Here is a 14,689-nt window from a genome sequence, read left to right as displayed (position 1 = left end):
CCACCTCCCTTCTGGTAACCATCAGTTTGTTCTCTCTAGTTAAGAGTCTGTTTTTTGCTTTGTCTCTTTTTTTCTTTGTTCATTTCTTTTATTTCTTAAATTCCACATGTGAGTGAAATCAAATGGTATTTGCCTTTCTCTGACCGACCTATTTCACTTGACCTTATACCCCCTAGATCCATCCATGTTGTTGCACATGGCAAGATTTCATTCTCTTTCATGGCTGAGTAATATTCCATTGTATATATATTACATCTTCTTTATCCATATATCTGTCAATGGACACTTGGGCTGCTTCCATAATTTGGCTATTGTAAATAATGCTGCAATAAACATAGGGTTACATATATCTTTTTGAATTAGTGTTTTCATATTCTTTGGGTAAATAGTAGTAGAATTACTGGATCCTATGGTAATTCTATTTTTAATTTTTTGAGGAACTTCCATACTGTTTTCCATAGTGGCTACACCAGTTTGTATTGCCACCAATGGTGGGATCCGAATCCTTGCCAACACCTGTTTCTTGTGTTTTTTATTTTAGCCATTCTGACAGGTGTGACGTGATACTCATTGTGGTTTTGATTTGCATTTCCCTGATGATGAGTGGTGTTAAGCATGTCTTCATGTGTCTGTTGGCCATCTGGATGTCTTCTTTGGAGAAATGTCTATTCATGTCTTTTGCCCATTTTTCATCGGATTATTTGGTTTTTTGGCACATTCTTTTTATCTTGTTATTTACTGACTGACTTTATTCTGTTTCTCAGATCTTACTTCTGAAATGTTTTCTGTTGTTCACTAAAGGATATCAGGAAATAGAATGGCCACAGATTCATTGTGTTAAATAATTATATCCTATCAGTGGTAGGATTTAAGAAAGTTAACATGCACACAAGATTGGGAATCTCACTAAAAGGAAATGGTCTTTATAATGTCCTTGTTGATAGTTTGTGGTCACTGATACCAGATTTGCTAATAATTTGGTGGTTTTGTAAATTATGTAATTTTACATATGCATGACAATATACATATACATGACATGTATATGTCTTTCTCTTTCTGTAATCTCATGTGTGTCTTTCTCTTTCTATAATCTCATCTGTGTCTTTTTGCCTATTGTAGTTGTGATCTTCTTTATAGTTACTTATGCTAATGTTTCTTTCCCAAAAAAGTAATTGAAAAAGAAAACTTAGAATTTTACAACAGATTTAATAATCACGTCTTTAGACACCAGTAAATTGTCTTTTTTTTCTTTAGTTTTCTTTGCAGTCAGAATTCTACCTCTTCCTTTTATTTCTTATAGAATTTAAGTTCTGAAGAAATTTTTCTGCCCTCTCTGCCATTAACTCTCATTATTATAAGATAGGATTAAAAAAGGTTAAAAAAAATAGTGTCATGTGAAATATGTATTCAGTCATGCTTTTTAATAACAGTTATTTTCATTAAATAATATAAATAAATTTTAAGCTTTTAGGAAAGAGAGAAGAAAAAGTTACCTATAATCCTACTATCCTAAAATATCTACTCTTAGCATTATATTTTTATCTCTCCAAGTTATTCTATACTATAATCATTCTGTACTGAAAAATTTGCATCTCACTTTTTATTCAGTGTTCTATCATAAGCATTTTCCAGTGTTAATTTATAATCTCAGTTTGTCATTTTCAAGAACTATGTAGTGGCTGTACCATAATTTACATAATTATTCTAATGTTGGAAAGTTACTTTTTTCTAATTTTTAGGGAGTAATAATGTAAACTGATTCACTGTAAAGTAGTTTAGAGTTTTAATACAGATAGTCTTATTTATTTATCACAATATATCCTTGGAAACTGGTTGTAAAAAGATTGTCATATATTAGATCATATTTCACCATGACAAGGTTATAATTGACAGTGTGCCAAAAGCTAAGACTGTATACCTCTGAAATCACCTAGAAGGGTTGGACACTTCCACTCCAAAAAATGGTTATCAATGCCTTGTGCCTGTTACTTATATAAGGGATCCCACATAAATATCAAGTATATATGCAGCACATAAAAATCAACTTTATTGCATCATGAGTTTGTTATATTCTAGCCTATAATGAAACAGAATTTTAAAGACTTTGCTTGTTTTCTTAGACTTTAGAAAGGACTTAAGCAATAATTTAGATAGCTATGACTACTTTAAAACAAAACAGAAAAGAAAAAGTTTAAGTTTATCTGATACCTATTTTCCTTCTTAAATTATCCTATAGTAAGAGTAAGCATTAAAACTACTCAGTTTGGGGCTCCTAGGTGGCTCAATTGGTTAAGTGTCTGCCTTCAGCTCAAGTCATGATCCCGGGGTCCTGGGATGGAGCCCTGCATTGGGCTCCCTGCTCAGCAGGAATCCTGCTTCGGGAGAACCCTGCCACTCCCCCTGCTTGTGCTCTCTCTCTCTCTGACAAATAAATAAATAAATAAATAAATAACCAAAAAACCCTACTCAGTTGGCTTTAGACCTGGTTTCAAAAATGGGCCTGTGTTTTTTTTTAATAGCCAGTGGTTTTTACCTCTTCCTTTAGGGGGTGGTGGGTTAAGATACAGATTGAACTATTTAGTGAGTTAAAGACATAAAAAATGAAAGCTAAAACTATCCAACAGATTGTGCCTTAGTGTTAGCACAGGTTAGACTAGTCACTACCTTGGTGGGTGGCCTCAGTGTGTTTGGGTTCAGATTCTACACAGGAATACAATTTCTTGGTGTTTCCAGGTAAGAGTTCTTGGTTTGCACCAATCCCAGGGTGGCCAGAGGGCACCGGACCAGTCTATTCATTTTTCAAAATGCTGTCGTAGACCTGATAGATATATGGAGAGACTGCAGGAGCTCTACACTTAAGTGACAGCATATAATTTGGGCTTTCTGGCTGTCTACATAGCTCAGCCAAAATCCAAATGCCATTAGTGAGCTTCAGGGATTGGTACAGCATGTCCTGCCTTTCCACATTCCTCTTGGCAATAGTATAAACGTTGTTGTTTTGCAATTTGTTGGAAATAGTGTCAGCATTTAAATGACATTCCTTAACCTGAAACTGAAGCTCATTTTTATCGGGAATATCCTTCCATGTTGCAAGGAAGACCTGGTGCTCCATTTTGCCATCTTCTACGGAAAGCACATGAGTGGGATGAGGCAGCTGAAGGAGAAGACATCAATATTACTTTTCACAGCTACCTGCAGTTTATTCAGAGGTTCCATCTTCATGACTGGGCCCAAGGTGTTGAGAGTGAGGGAGACATCAATGCTCTGGTTTGGCATCAGTGGTGTGTGGATGGCCAGAGGAGTGCTCGGGATGACACCAAAGCTATTCTTGTTAAACTGGATTGCAAAGTCTGTCATGTGCTATAGAGCTTTGTTGGTGAAGTTCCTTTCCATATAGATGTGCCCTTGGCGGTGACTAAATGTTCCGGAAATCTTCAAGCCTTTAGCTTTTACTACAGGCAGCCAGACATCCATCAGGTGCTATACCTGTCCCCATGGAGAGTTCAAACAGGTCGTTCAGACCACTGTTGACCACAGCAGGAGTAGGTGAAGGAGCGGAGGTTGCAGACACTGATGAGGGGATGAAGGATTGTCCCACCAGACTATCTAGTCCTCCTCCCAAGAGATCCACTGCTGCCATCTGCATGGAGGACCTGTGGCACATTGACTGGGGGGCCGAGGTCAAGGTTTAAGGTTTAAAAGGTCTCCTAGATGGTCACCTTGAGAGGGGCTGACTGAGGCTGTTCCAGGTTGGTGGCAGTGGTGGTGCCCGCAGGGCTGTCACCTGCATCAGTGCTCCCGTGGCGTATTGGCAGGTGTTCATGATGGATTCCGTGACTTCCTTCCACAAAAGCATTGGGAGGCTAATGGCATACTGAGGCCAAAGAAGCCATGTGGCAGATTAGCTCATCTAGCAGAGTTGGCTCAATAAGATCTGTCTCCTCGGACATCAGTGGCTTCTAAGACAAGACTGCTTCTCTGGCTGTGACAGGGTCCACTGAGAAAAGGCACCAGTAAATATAGCCCCGGTCTTGAAGGTCAGGATTATCAGAATCCTGTGTTGCCAAACTCAAGACTTGCTGTACCGGTTCCTGTGTATTTCATGGTTTCTTGGGAAACAGCTTCACTATGGTAGTAAGCAGAGTGAGCTGCACCTGGTGCTTTCATCATGAAAACCCTCCAGGAAGCTTTCCAGTAACTCATCTGCATTGTCTGTTCTCTCAGCATATTCTCCCCCAATCCAAATCATAGCTGCTCGAGCGTCTGGTTCATCCAGCGAGTCTAAGTTCTCACACAGAGTGGCAGTGATACTTTCATACTTGCTGGAGTATTTGTGAAAGCTGTCCCTGATGGCAACAGTTACCTCCTGGACCACGTAATTTCCTTTGGTCCAGATGAGCTCAGGCAATATGCACACACGGCGCCCTGGGGATCGCTCCACTTTGATGGCCCACCGTCCAGTGGCCCGCACAGCTTTGCGAACAAAGCCAACATCCACCTCTGTGGCATAATCCTTTAATTCTGCCAGGACCTGAGCAGTGTTGGCTTGGAATGCCAAATGAATCATGATGTCCAACTTCTCTAGTTTAGGATAGATGGGATCGTTGTACTTTACAAAGAAGACTTTGATTTCCTGCTTCAAGATTTGGGGCCTTTTTTTGACAATTACATTGCTATTTCTCAGGGTGACAGACTGCACCTCTGGCTCCCCAGACAGCAGAGTGACAAGTGGAGGGGCCAAGTTGTTCAGCAGCATATTGTAGTAGTCCAAGTCCTTGGATAACGACTTTAGAAACTTCACTAAGACTTTTACTGCTGAAAGCACCACTGCTGAGTTGGCATGAGACAGCCAGTGAGGTACATGCTCACAGGTGCTCTGAGCCTTCCGGTCATCTTTAGGGTTGTAACTAGACAAGGCAGTCCAAGATGAAAATCTGACCCCATCCAGTGCACTCATTCAGGGCTGTCAGCAGCTTATTAATGCTCTGTGGGTTCAGATCAGGTAGGTTGCTGTTTGGGCGAGATTCACTGATTTCAGATCATGCTGCTACAGCTTTAGCCTGCACAATGCATTGGATTTGAATCTGCTGTGAGATCCCGCAGAGAATCTAAAAATCCCTGATCTTCCACCGTTTGGGCATTGATATCACGGAGTTTTGCCACACAGACTGCTGCTGTCCTCCAAACATAGGGATCCTCATCCTTCAAGCACTTGCGGAAGGGTTCACAGAGATATTCTGTAACCTTGGGCACCTGGATGTACCCCTATGGTCCTGACGACCAAGGCCCAAATTAGAGGATTGGCGTCTTCACAGTTCTTCACAAAGCTGTTGACAGCCATGATGGCCATGTCTGGCTGACTCGTGGCATAGTTCATCAAACAGAGATGCACAAGCTTTTTTAATTCCAGATTGTCGGTTTACATCTGGGAAGAGAGCTGACATCCTTCCCCACAGTCATGGCAGCAATCACTTTCTTCATAGTCTCCTCCCTCTTTTCTTTCATTGTTGAGTTCCACCTTAATTCAAAGATTTCTCCTTTTTTATTGATTTTGAAGTACTTGGAGTCAGTCATGGTTTTGGATCTTTAATGTGCACCAGAGGCAAGGGGAGGGGTGGAGGCAGCAGCCAGAGAACATGGCCCAAGTGGTGGTGTAATGGTTTCCTGCACGTACCTGAATATAAATATTTTTAAAGGTCTTGTTATATCTTGTCAAATCGCTTTCCAAAAAAATTCTCCTAACTTAACACGGCCACCACCACATGTGCAAGTCCTATTTCTCTTTACCCAAGATCTGTATGACTGTTTTTCCTTTATTTATGTGATAACAGAAATATATAATATTTAATCTCTTTAATTTGTTCCATTTGGACTGCTAGTAAGGTTGAAGGTTTTTCCATATATTTGTGACCATTCTTTGGCAGATTGTTTTTATCTTATTTACACATTGGGATATTAGTATTAATGATCTCAAGGATCTAATAATAAAATTGGTATTATTAGAGACTCTTAACTCTAGGAAACTGAGAGTTGCTGTGATGGGGAGGTTGGTGGGGGAGGTGGGGTAACTGGGTGATGGGCATTAAGGAGGGCACTTAATGTAATGAGCACTGGGTATTAAATGCAACTGATGAATCACCTAAATTCTACCTCTGAAACTAATAGTACATTATATGTTAATTAAATTGAATTTAAATAAAAAATTTTAAGAAATAGAGCCATTTCAAATAAGACTACAAAGGAAGAAAGTAGACATTAACTGTATTAAAAATATAAAAAGGAAAATAAACTTTAGAAAGATAGATGAGAATATCTCAGAACTAAAATGCAGACATAGTCACTTGAAACATAGGATATTAGAAAACTAATTGGACTAAAATTCTGTAGTGTTAGAATTATATCTTGCTCTGTCACTGGCTGACTTCTAGGAGGGCATATAGCTAAATATTTAACTTCTCTTGTTTGTAAAGGGAAAATATTATTGTCCTTTAATTACCTGCGGTGGGAGGCATAGTAGTAATAATGGTGATAATGGCAGTAAAGATTTATTTTACCATAGATGATGTGGAAAAGGAAGAGAGCATAAATTCCTGTGCTCAGAAACAAGAGTATGGCCAAATGAGCTGGTGCTTCCATAGGTATCACAAGAAGTACCAGGGATCTCCCTTTCCTCTCTGCCTCCCATTCCATCCCTCCAGACATACAATGCAGTGTCATTTGTATAGACATAAATCTCTCTCAAGATAGAATTACATTCTAGGTAAATTTTTATGATTGAGATGGGGATTTTTAACATCAGATATGTTGGTCTAAATTTTATGTGAGCCTTATAAAATCTCATTTAAAAAATCCTTTACAGAATACTGTTCTGTACATCAAAGAGACAAAAGATAAAATAACCCATGGGATTTGGACCTGTGATTTCAGAGAGTTTACTCCAAAGCGGCTTTTCTGCCATCAAGCTCTCTCCTCTGGCTAAGAACATATTTTAATACTGAAAAAACTATATGCAATTGAGTTAATAGCCAGGTGGTTAGTTCTGTTCTAGCATATCATGAGAGTGAGTTGAACACCTATATCCTTAGCTTGTTGAAAAGTGTGTTTGATGACAGATCTTTTTCTGTTCCCCAAAAGAAGTTCTCTTTAATCTTTAGCTGGAAAATTAAAGTGTCAACTTTATCCGCTAGGATGTACCCCTTAAAAAAGTGGCTAGTACTTTTATATATTTTATGATTACTCACATAGGTCATAGACCGTAAACTGATTAATGACCTAGTCTCTTTGCTGATTACTGAACTAAAATTACTAAAACTAATTTTACCAAACATATATCATGTTAAAGCACCCCCACTTAAGAAAAATTGATTTGAGTTAATATAGATAGATTTTCTTTCCTTAAGTCCCCAAAGACTACATTTATATAGATAGTAGCTACATATTTTGATCACTTTTTGAAGGAGTGTATTCACATGCTAGTTGATATTCTTACTTAGTTTTCTTGCCAAGGAAACATACATAATGATTCATGAAGTAGAAATGTATTATTTTAAAATTGAGGGGCGCCTGGGTGGCTCTGATGGTTAAGCATCTGCCTTCGGCTCAGGTCGTGATCCCAGAGTCCTGGGCTCATGCCCCATATCCAGCTCCTGGCTCAGCGGGGAGCCTGCTTCTCCCTCTCCCTCTGCCTCTCCCCTGCTCATGCTCTCTCTCTCTCTCTCTCTATCTCTGTGTCTCAAATGAATAAATAAAATCTTTTAAAAAATAAAATAAAATTGAGAGGGAAGACTGTCTTTACAGAGAATAGTGTTTTCAAAATAATAGCTAGATTTTATATAATTCTTCTTAACTCTATTCTGTTTTAAATTATTTAATAGTTTATATAATTTGATAAGCTAAAGCCATGTATTATCTATTACCAAAAACAAAAAGGAAATAGTTTCTAAACTTCCAAATGTGTGATGTACATATATTTGTAAGATCTTTGAAATTTGACTACTGAAGTTTGATATCTTGGCCAGAGAGACTGTTAATAATGTAATGTCAACATGCTAAATTCATCCTATAAGATACTTCTTACTCAGCTGAAGTCCTTTATGGTCCACCCTGAGATTTGGTTTAATTGTTCTTCATAGGAATATAGCTCAGGAAAGAAAGATCGGTCCTAAGTTAAAGAGACCATTTCAACATCTGGGAAGGAAAATGTGAGATGAGTGTATCTGTATAGAAATAAAATGAATTATAAATGGCAAAAATGGAGTCAGTAATAAGTACTTTTTTCCTTCCAGGTTATGCATTGGACCCTTCATTAGATAATCATCAAGTGTCTACTAAATATATTGGTTCGGTAGAAGAAGCTGAAAAAAATCAAGGTAACATTCAAATTTATTTGAAATATTTTATATCTTATATGTATATATACACACATACTTATAATTACTGTCTTGCAGATTGACCTGAGACAGTAGGAAAAACTAGTATTTTAGTAGATTGATTTATTTTTAAGTTGAAACAGGTAATATATTATAGAGCAATATAGTTTAGGACTATTATACTTTAGAGCTTGTTTTTTGCCAATTATGAGGCATGCAACCTTGTAGGGAAGATGTTGGGACCTATTATTCTGGGTTGTTATGAGTACTTGGCTGAGTGCCAACCATGTAGAAATCATTCAATAAATTATAATTAATGTGTAGCAAATGTTTGCAGTTTATCTCTCAACACTAATATCAAGCTACATTTTTACAGAGCAGAACAAGTTTTATTATACATTGTCTATGGAGATTGTCTTAGGGTTGCTTTGAAGGCTGAGTTTGAATATGTTTTAGAATATATGTTTGTGCTCATATTCATTTTGTACTTAGAAGACAAAGCATTATACTCTAAATGCTAACTTGTCACAAAGCTCATCATTGGAATCTTACCCATAAAATAGGCTCATTAGAAAAAGAATATGCTGCTTCTATGAGGATACTTCTGCTTAGCAGCTACAGCTCCTGTATCATCCAGCGACCTTCAGTGTATGAGCTACATTATTGGTTTTTTTTTAATTGGAATATGAATATATTTCTTTATTAGGATGCTCACAAGAAATGACACACTAGCACTGTCCTACATTATTGTTAAAATAGAATTTTGACAAGCCTTTGTTGTAGCACACAACCTTATAAAGGAAACTGATTTGAATTAATATAGGTAAGCTTTTTTCTTTAAGTTAGACCTCTACAAGCCATATCTTTTCTGTAGTTAGATTCTCCATTAACAGTTAAATTGTGATTATGACTCCCATAAACCTTTCTTTTTCCAATTTAATGACGACACACAGCTTGACACCTCCTACTGATCAAATCAGAATCTCAACCAGAAACATCCTCTTTCCTCTTTTCTTTTTAATCTAAGATTTATGATATTAGAGGTCAAATTTAGATTTAGATCACTTAGAAGAATACCAGATTCTTGTGAAACCTTGCTTAATATATATTGTTAAGTTACAAGTGAATCAAAGTTATTAATTACTTACTATAATTTAATTCAGTTTTTAAATGATAAATTTTAATGTATTCTTGCTTTCAAAAGTAGCTTTATCTGGGCACCTAGGTGGCTCTCAGTTGAGCATCCCACTCTTGATTTCGGCTCAGGTCATGATCTCAGGGTCATGAGAGTCATGAGATCAAGCCCTGCGTCGGGTTCCGTGCTGAGTGTGGAGCCTGTTTGAGATTCTCTCTCTCTTAAAAAAAAAAAAAAAAAAAGTAGCTTTATCATTATTTAGCAATGTTAAGTTGCTGGATTCCTTTCAAAAAGTGGTAAAATCCACTGATATACGTCCTTGAGTCATTAAAAGGATTGTGTACCTTGTAGGATTACATAGCCAGGTCTTTTCTTTAAGTATATTAGGACTTGCAAAATATTGCAGTAGTTGAAAGCTTCTCTTCCCAGAAGGTTGAGTTTCTTTTTGTATGGCATGAGTTGGTATACCTGGCAGATTCATATAGATTTTATTTTGTGTTCTTTAATAAATCTTTGGTCATAGGGGCGCCTGGGTGGCTCAGGCATTAAGCGTCTGCCTTCGGCTCAGGTCATGATCCCAGGGTCCTGGGATCGAGACCCGCATCGGGCTCCCTGCTCTGCGGGAAGCCTGCTTCTCCCTCTCCCACTTCCCCTGCTTGTGTTCCCTCTCTCGCTGTGTCTCTCTCTGTTCTATAAATAAATAAATAAAATCTTTAAAAAATAAAAAAAATAAAAAATAAAATAAAAAAATAAATCTTTGGTCACTTGAATAATCACTTTTCTTTAAGCTATATATAAAGTAAGAATTATATATATGCTACTGTTTCTTTAGAAAATATCCATATTTGTGATCTCTCTTTTTTTAATGTAGGTTTAACTGTGTTTGAAACTGGTCAGAAAAAGATAGAAAAGAGGAAAAAGTTCAAAGAAAATGATGCATCTAATATTGATGGTTTCTTGGGACCGTGGGCAAAATATGTGGATGAAAAAGATGTAGCCAAACCCTCAGAAGTAAGTTTTGATGTTTTTCATTGCCAACTCAGGTAGATGCTGTGTGTCTGTGAAGGATATCTATAATAATGAACTTGAGATTTCCTTAGAGAACCAAATGATGACTCATCAATATTTCTCTGCCGTGGTTGATTGAGAAAATAAAGTAAGATTTTTAAATTTTTCTTGGGAAAAGAAAATAATAAAATAAATAAATTTTTCTTGGGAATATTTTTAATTTATCCCCTTCTGATTTATTTTCTTCCATATTTTTAATTAAAATACAATATTGAGCAATTTTTAATAAAAATTTAAATTTCATAAAAATTGATAATGCTATTAAGCTACGGTGTAGCTGCTTTTGATACCAGATACTCAGATAGTAACCACAGAATCAGCCTCTCTGTAATTTTAGAATTGATAGTGGGTTTTATTTGTAAATTATTTAAAAATTTTACCAAATAATCTATATTTTAAAAAAAATAATACTATGAAGTTTTATAAAGTAAAACCATAGAACCCTACCTGTCCTTCTCCATCTCCTAATCCTACTGTCTCTGTGAGCCAGTGACTGTCCTAGGCCTTAGGGATATAGCAGTGGACAAGATCAAGAAACTCCTGTTCTTATGAAGCTTATATTCTAGCTGTATCTTTCATCCATGTATGTCAATCATATACATGTGCCGCTTTTTATTTACATTAGACATTGTTGACTTCTTTTTATTATAGATAGAGATTTACTACTATCCCACCTTCCTTCCACTGCTCCTCCCATAAAAGTTGTGTCAAAAATCTGTAGTCATTGCTTATATCCTCATGACTTAGGAAAAGCTGTTTACTGGAGAACGACATTGTGTATACAAATTGAGTTTCCAATACTAGATTTTCTAACCACTTTGTCTTTTTGTTTACATAATTAGCATAATACAATAAATTTGTTTCTAGGTGTTCCAAAAAGATGGGTTTTGTATAAAATGAGTTTAAAAGTATTAACTAGTACCCATTATGTGTTAATGTCATTTTGTAATCTGTCGAAGAGTTGAGACTGTTATCCCAGGAGACATACTTACAGCTCTTGCTTCACCCAAAATTGGACCTCATTATAAAGTATTTATAACCAGCTTTGGGCACAGTGGGGTTCTAAAACATCCATTTTAAAGTTCACTCCTTAATTTCCTTAGGAAGAACAAAAAGAATTGGATGAAATCACAGCGAAGAGGCAGAAAAAAGGCAAACAGGAAGAAGAGAAGCCTGGGGAGGAGAAGACAATCTTACATGGTAATATAGTTTTTATGCCTCTTCATTTTTATGATAAACTTTCAGATATTCACTCTGTTCTCTGTTCATGTAGTATCAATTGCCTTTACTAATCAGCTGCTGTACTTCACTATATTAAGAATAATTGTATTTGACTATTTGCATCTCAAAAAAATTACAGCAGACTCTTCCATATTCTAATAAAGGAGAAAAAATAGCATGATTAATGATTGCCACAGATGATTCTTTGAAGGGCTAGTGAATTTTTAAAAATAGTAGATAAAGAAGAAATCTAAATTGTCCATAATCTGTTGTTTCCTAACAGATTCTTTCCCTAGTCATTTTATCCTTTTGTTTTTAACCCAAGTCAGATATTCTCCAGATATCCACATAATTCATAACTATTACTAAATTATACTTTAAAAGAAAAACTTTGTTTTTCATGTGAATAGACTGGAGATTAAGATTCTCATACTAATTTTGATATGTGGAAGGAAATGAATATTCAGGAAATGTATTCCAAAATAAATTATAAATAATAATAATAATATAATAATAATAATTAGTTATATTTGGAAAATTATGTAGTTATTATCAAACTGTAAAGAGTAATTTAGTACCGATGTATTGATTATTCTAATGTTAGATCACATATCAAATATTTAGGTTTGATGAGGCCATATTTGGTTTCTCAAACTCCAGTTTTCTTTCCAAGGACACTATTTAATGCTGTGGTGCTTGCAGCCATAATAAAAATAACAGCCAACATCTATTGAGGACTTACTCTGTGCCAGGCAAGTTACTAAATGCTTTATATACACTATGTCATTTAAGCCCCACAAGTGACTTCACTGCAAACTTTGTGTTGAAAGTGTAAAAGAGAATGGAAAAGGAACCTGGAAGGGCGTAAAAGAGGAAGGCAGGGAAAAAGGATATGTGGAAGGAAATGCATATTCAGGAAATGTATTTTGAATGAATGATACATTCAGGAAATGTATCAAAAATGATATTTTTGCTTTAACTTCTTTTCTATCCTGTTTTGCTTCTGGGTTTTTGCCCGTGACTCACAAGGCCCAAGTATTTTCTTTTCTTCCCTCGCTGTAATTATGCTGCAGTGAAGTCTTTTTTATATATCATTAAAATGTGTAACTAAGTAAAAGAAGTATAGATTTTACTTAAAGGTCTGATATTCTCTGGGTAGTTAGAAATTCCAAAATACTACCTCTAATTGTAAATAATAGCAGTGATTTCAAGCAGCTAAATTTTAGCTGACTCTTGGTCTTAACTTCATCAGAGTGTTATTACCTCAACCTTAATAAGGAACAATATCCCTATGAGTAAATTGTTATCATTTAAGGATATAGATCTTATGACTGTAGCTTGTATTTGTTCACTGCTTTCCTTTGTCTTCTTGTTTCAGTTAAAGAAATGTATGACTACCAAGGTAGATCCTATCTTCACATACCTCAGGATGTTGGTGTTAATCTTCGGTCCACTGTGCCACCTGAGAAGTGTTACCTTCCCAAAAAACAAATTCATGTGTGGTCTGGACATACAAAGGTAAGCAGATTAGTCATAGGGATTGACCATGACATAACATTCATAATTCGGTATTCTGGTAGCCCAAGCCTTTCCCCACAAATTCCTGCCACAATCTACTTTTTCTGGGGTACCATGTCAGTGAATAATGGGTTGGTAGTAGCACCAAAACCTCAGTAATTTTGCCTTAGCTCTTGGAATTATCATGCTTAAGATTAGATGGTTTCTGGTTTATAAACTATGGTCATATTGAAACTAATGCAGAGGGGCGCCTGGGTGGCTCAGTCGTTAAGCGTCTGCCTTCGGCTCAGGTCATGATCCAGGGGTCCTGGGATCGAGGCCCGCATCGGGCTCCCTGCTCCGCGGGAAGCCTGCTTCTCCCTCTCCCACTCCCCCGGCTTGTGTTCCTGCTCTCGCTCTCTCTGTCGAATAAATAAATAAAATCTTAAAACAAAAAACTAATGCAGAGACAAGATACTTGAAACTTTTGATGTTGATATTCCTTGTCATCTGTACTATTCCAGCTGATAATTCCCAGCTCTTAGCAAAGAGCAAAGGAACTGAAAAAAAGGAAGAGGAGAGAAAGCATTAGCAACTTGACTAAGAATTCCCTTGGGTGAGAAAGTCAGTATTAAAGGTTAAAAAACATATCTTCAAAAGCTTAGTGTCAATAAAGACTGTTCTTGGAATACTAACGAAGGTTATTCTGGGGCATGATTTTTGGAATGAAGAAAAACAGTAAATTAGATTGCTTACAAATACACTGTCCTTTCCTTATGTTTCATTTTAGCTGATAGTGGAATGTTCCTGTGGTAACTGTAATACCTTTTTATAGGGTGTCAGTGCCGTCAGATTATTTCCTCTCTCTGGCCACTTATTGCTGTCTTGTTCCATGGACTGTAAAATTAAGGTGAGTTTTCAGTAACAGAGTAGGAATGCTGCTGAGCTAGTGCTTTGGTCAAGTCTGTTTCGTTAATGATAAATAAATTTGGGTTTGTTAGCCAATTAGAGGCTAATTATTAGGCCCCATGAATGCAGCCACTTATGAACTCCTTCCAAACATGTTGATTCAAATATGGCTCTGTGGTCCAATTGGCTAGGCTCTTTTGTAAGCTAGATAACTGATTAGAACATAATCAATCACTTTGGTTTTAGTTACATCAATATTTGATCACTAATAATGCATTTTTTTTTTAGAGGTTTTGGATATGTAACTAAGTTCATTTGTTCCTCAGAACCATATGAGGTAGAGAGGACACACGATAGAAATCCCATTTTAGAAAGTAGATAATGCAATTCATCCTTTTTCTTTATAAATGCAAGTGGATACCAAGTAGCAGAAATGCTCCCAGCCTCTTCTCTCAGTTTTTATATTATCGTCTTAGGAAGCTCCACCTTA

At 36.5% G+C, this 14,689-nt stretch overlaps 1 protein-coding gene and 1 pseudogene across 2 annotated transcripts in view; one reads left to right on the top strand and one right to left on the bottom strand.

Annotated features, from left to right (window-relative positions):
* The window catches only part of CDC40 (cell division cycle 40), a 56,174-nt gene that overhangs the window by 20,566 nt on the left and 20,919 nt on the right, over positions 1–14,689 (top strand). For both annotated transcript variants that reach the window (XM_032408079.1, XM_032408078.1), the window contains exons 5-9: positions 8,286–8,369; positions 10,376–10,515; positions 11,676–11,772; positions 13,172–13,311; positions 14,126–14,200. In XM_032408079.1, the coding sequence (XP_032263970.1) occupies positions 8,286–8,369; positions 10,376–10,515; positions 11,676–11,772; positions 13,172–13,311; positions 14,126–14,200 (536 nt within the window). The remainder of the gene's footprint in view (positions 1–8,285; positions 8,370–10,375; positions 10,516–11,675; positions 11,773–13,171; positions 13,312–14,125; positions 14,201–14,689) is intronic.
* Positions 2,413–14,689, bottom strand: part of LOC116634585 — a 42,003-nt pseudogene continuing 29,726 nt past the window's right edge.

The sequence above is a fragment of the Phoca vitulina genome, unplaced genomic scaffold (assembly GCF_004348235.1).
Source record: "Phoca vitulina isolate PV1807 unplaced genomic scaffold, GSC_HSeal_1.0 scaffold9, whole genome shotgun sequence".
NCBI classification, from domain to species: domain Eukaryota; kingdom Metazoa; phylum Chordata; class Mammalia; order Carnivora; family Phocidae; genus Phoca; species Phoca vitulina.
This window is presented reverse-complemented; position numbering and strand designations above follow the sequence as displayed.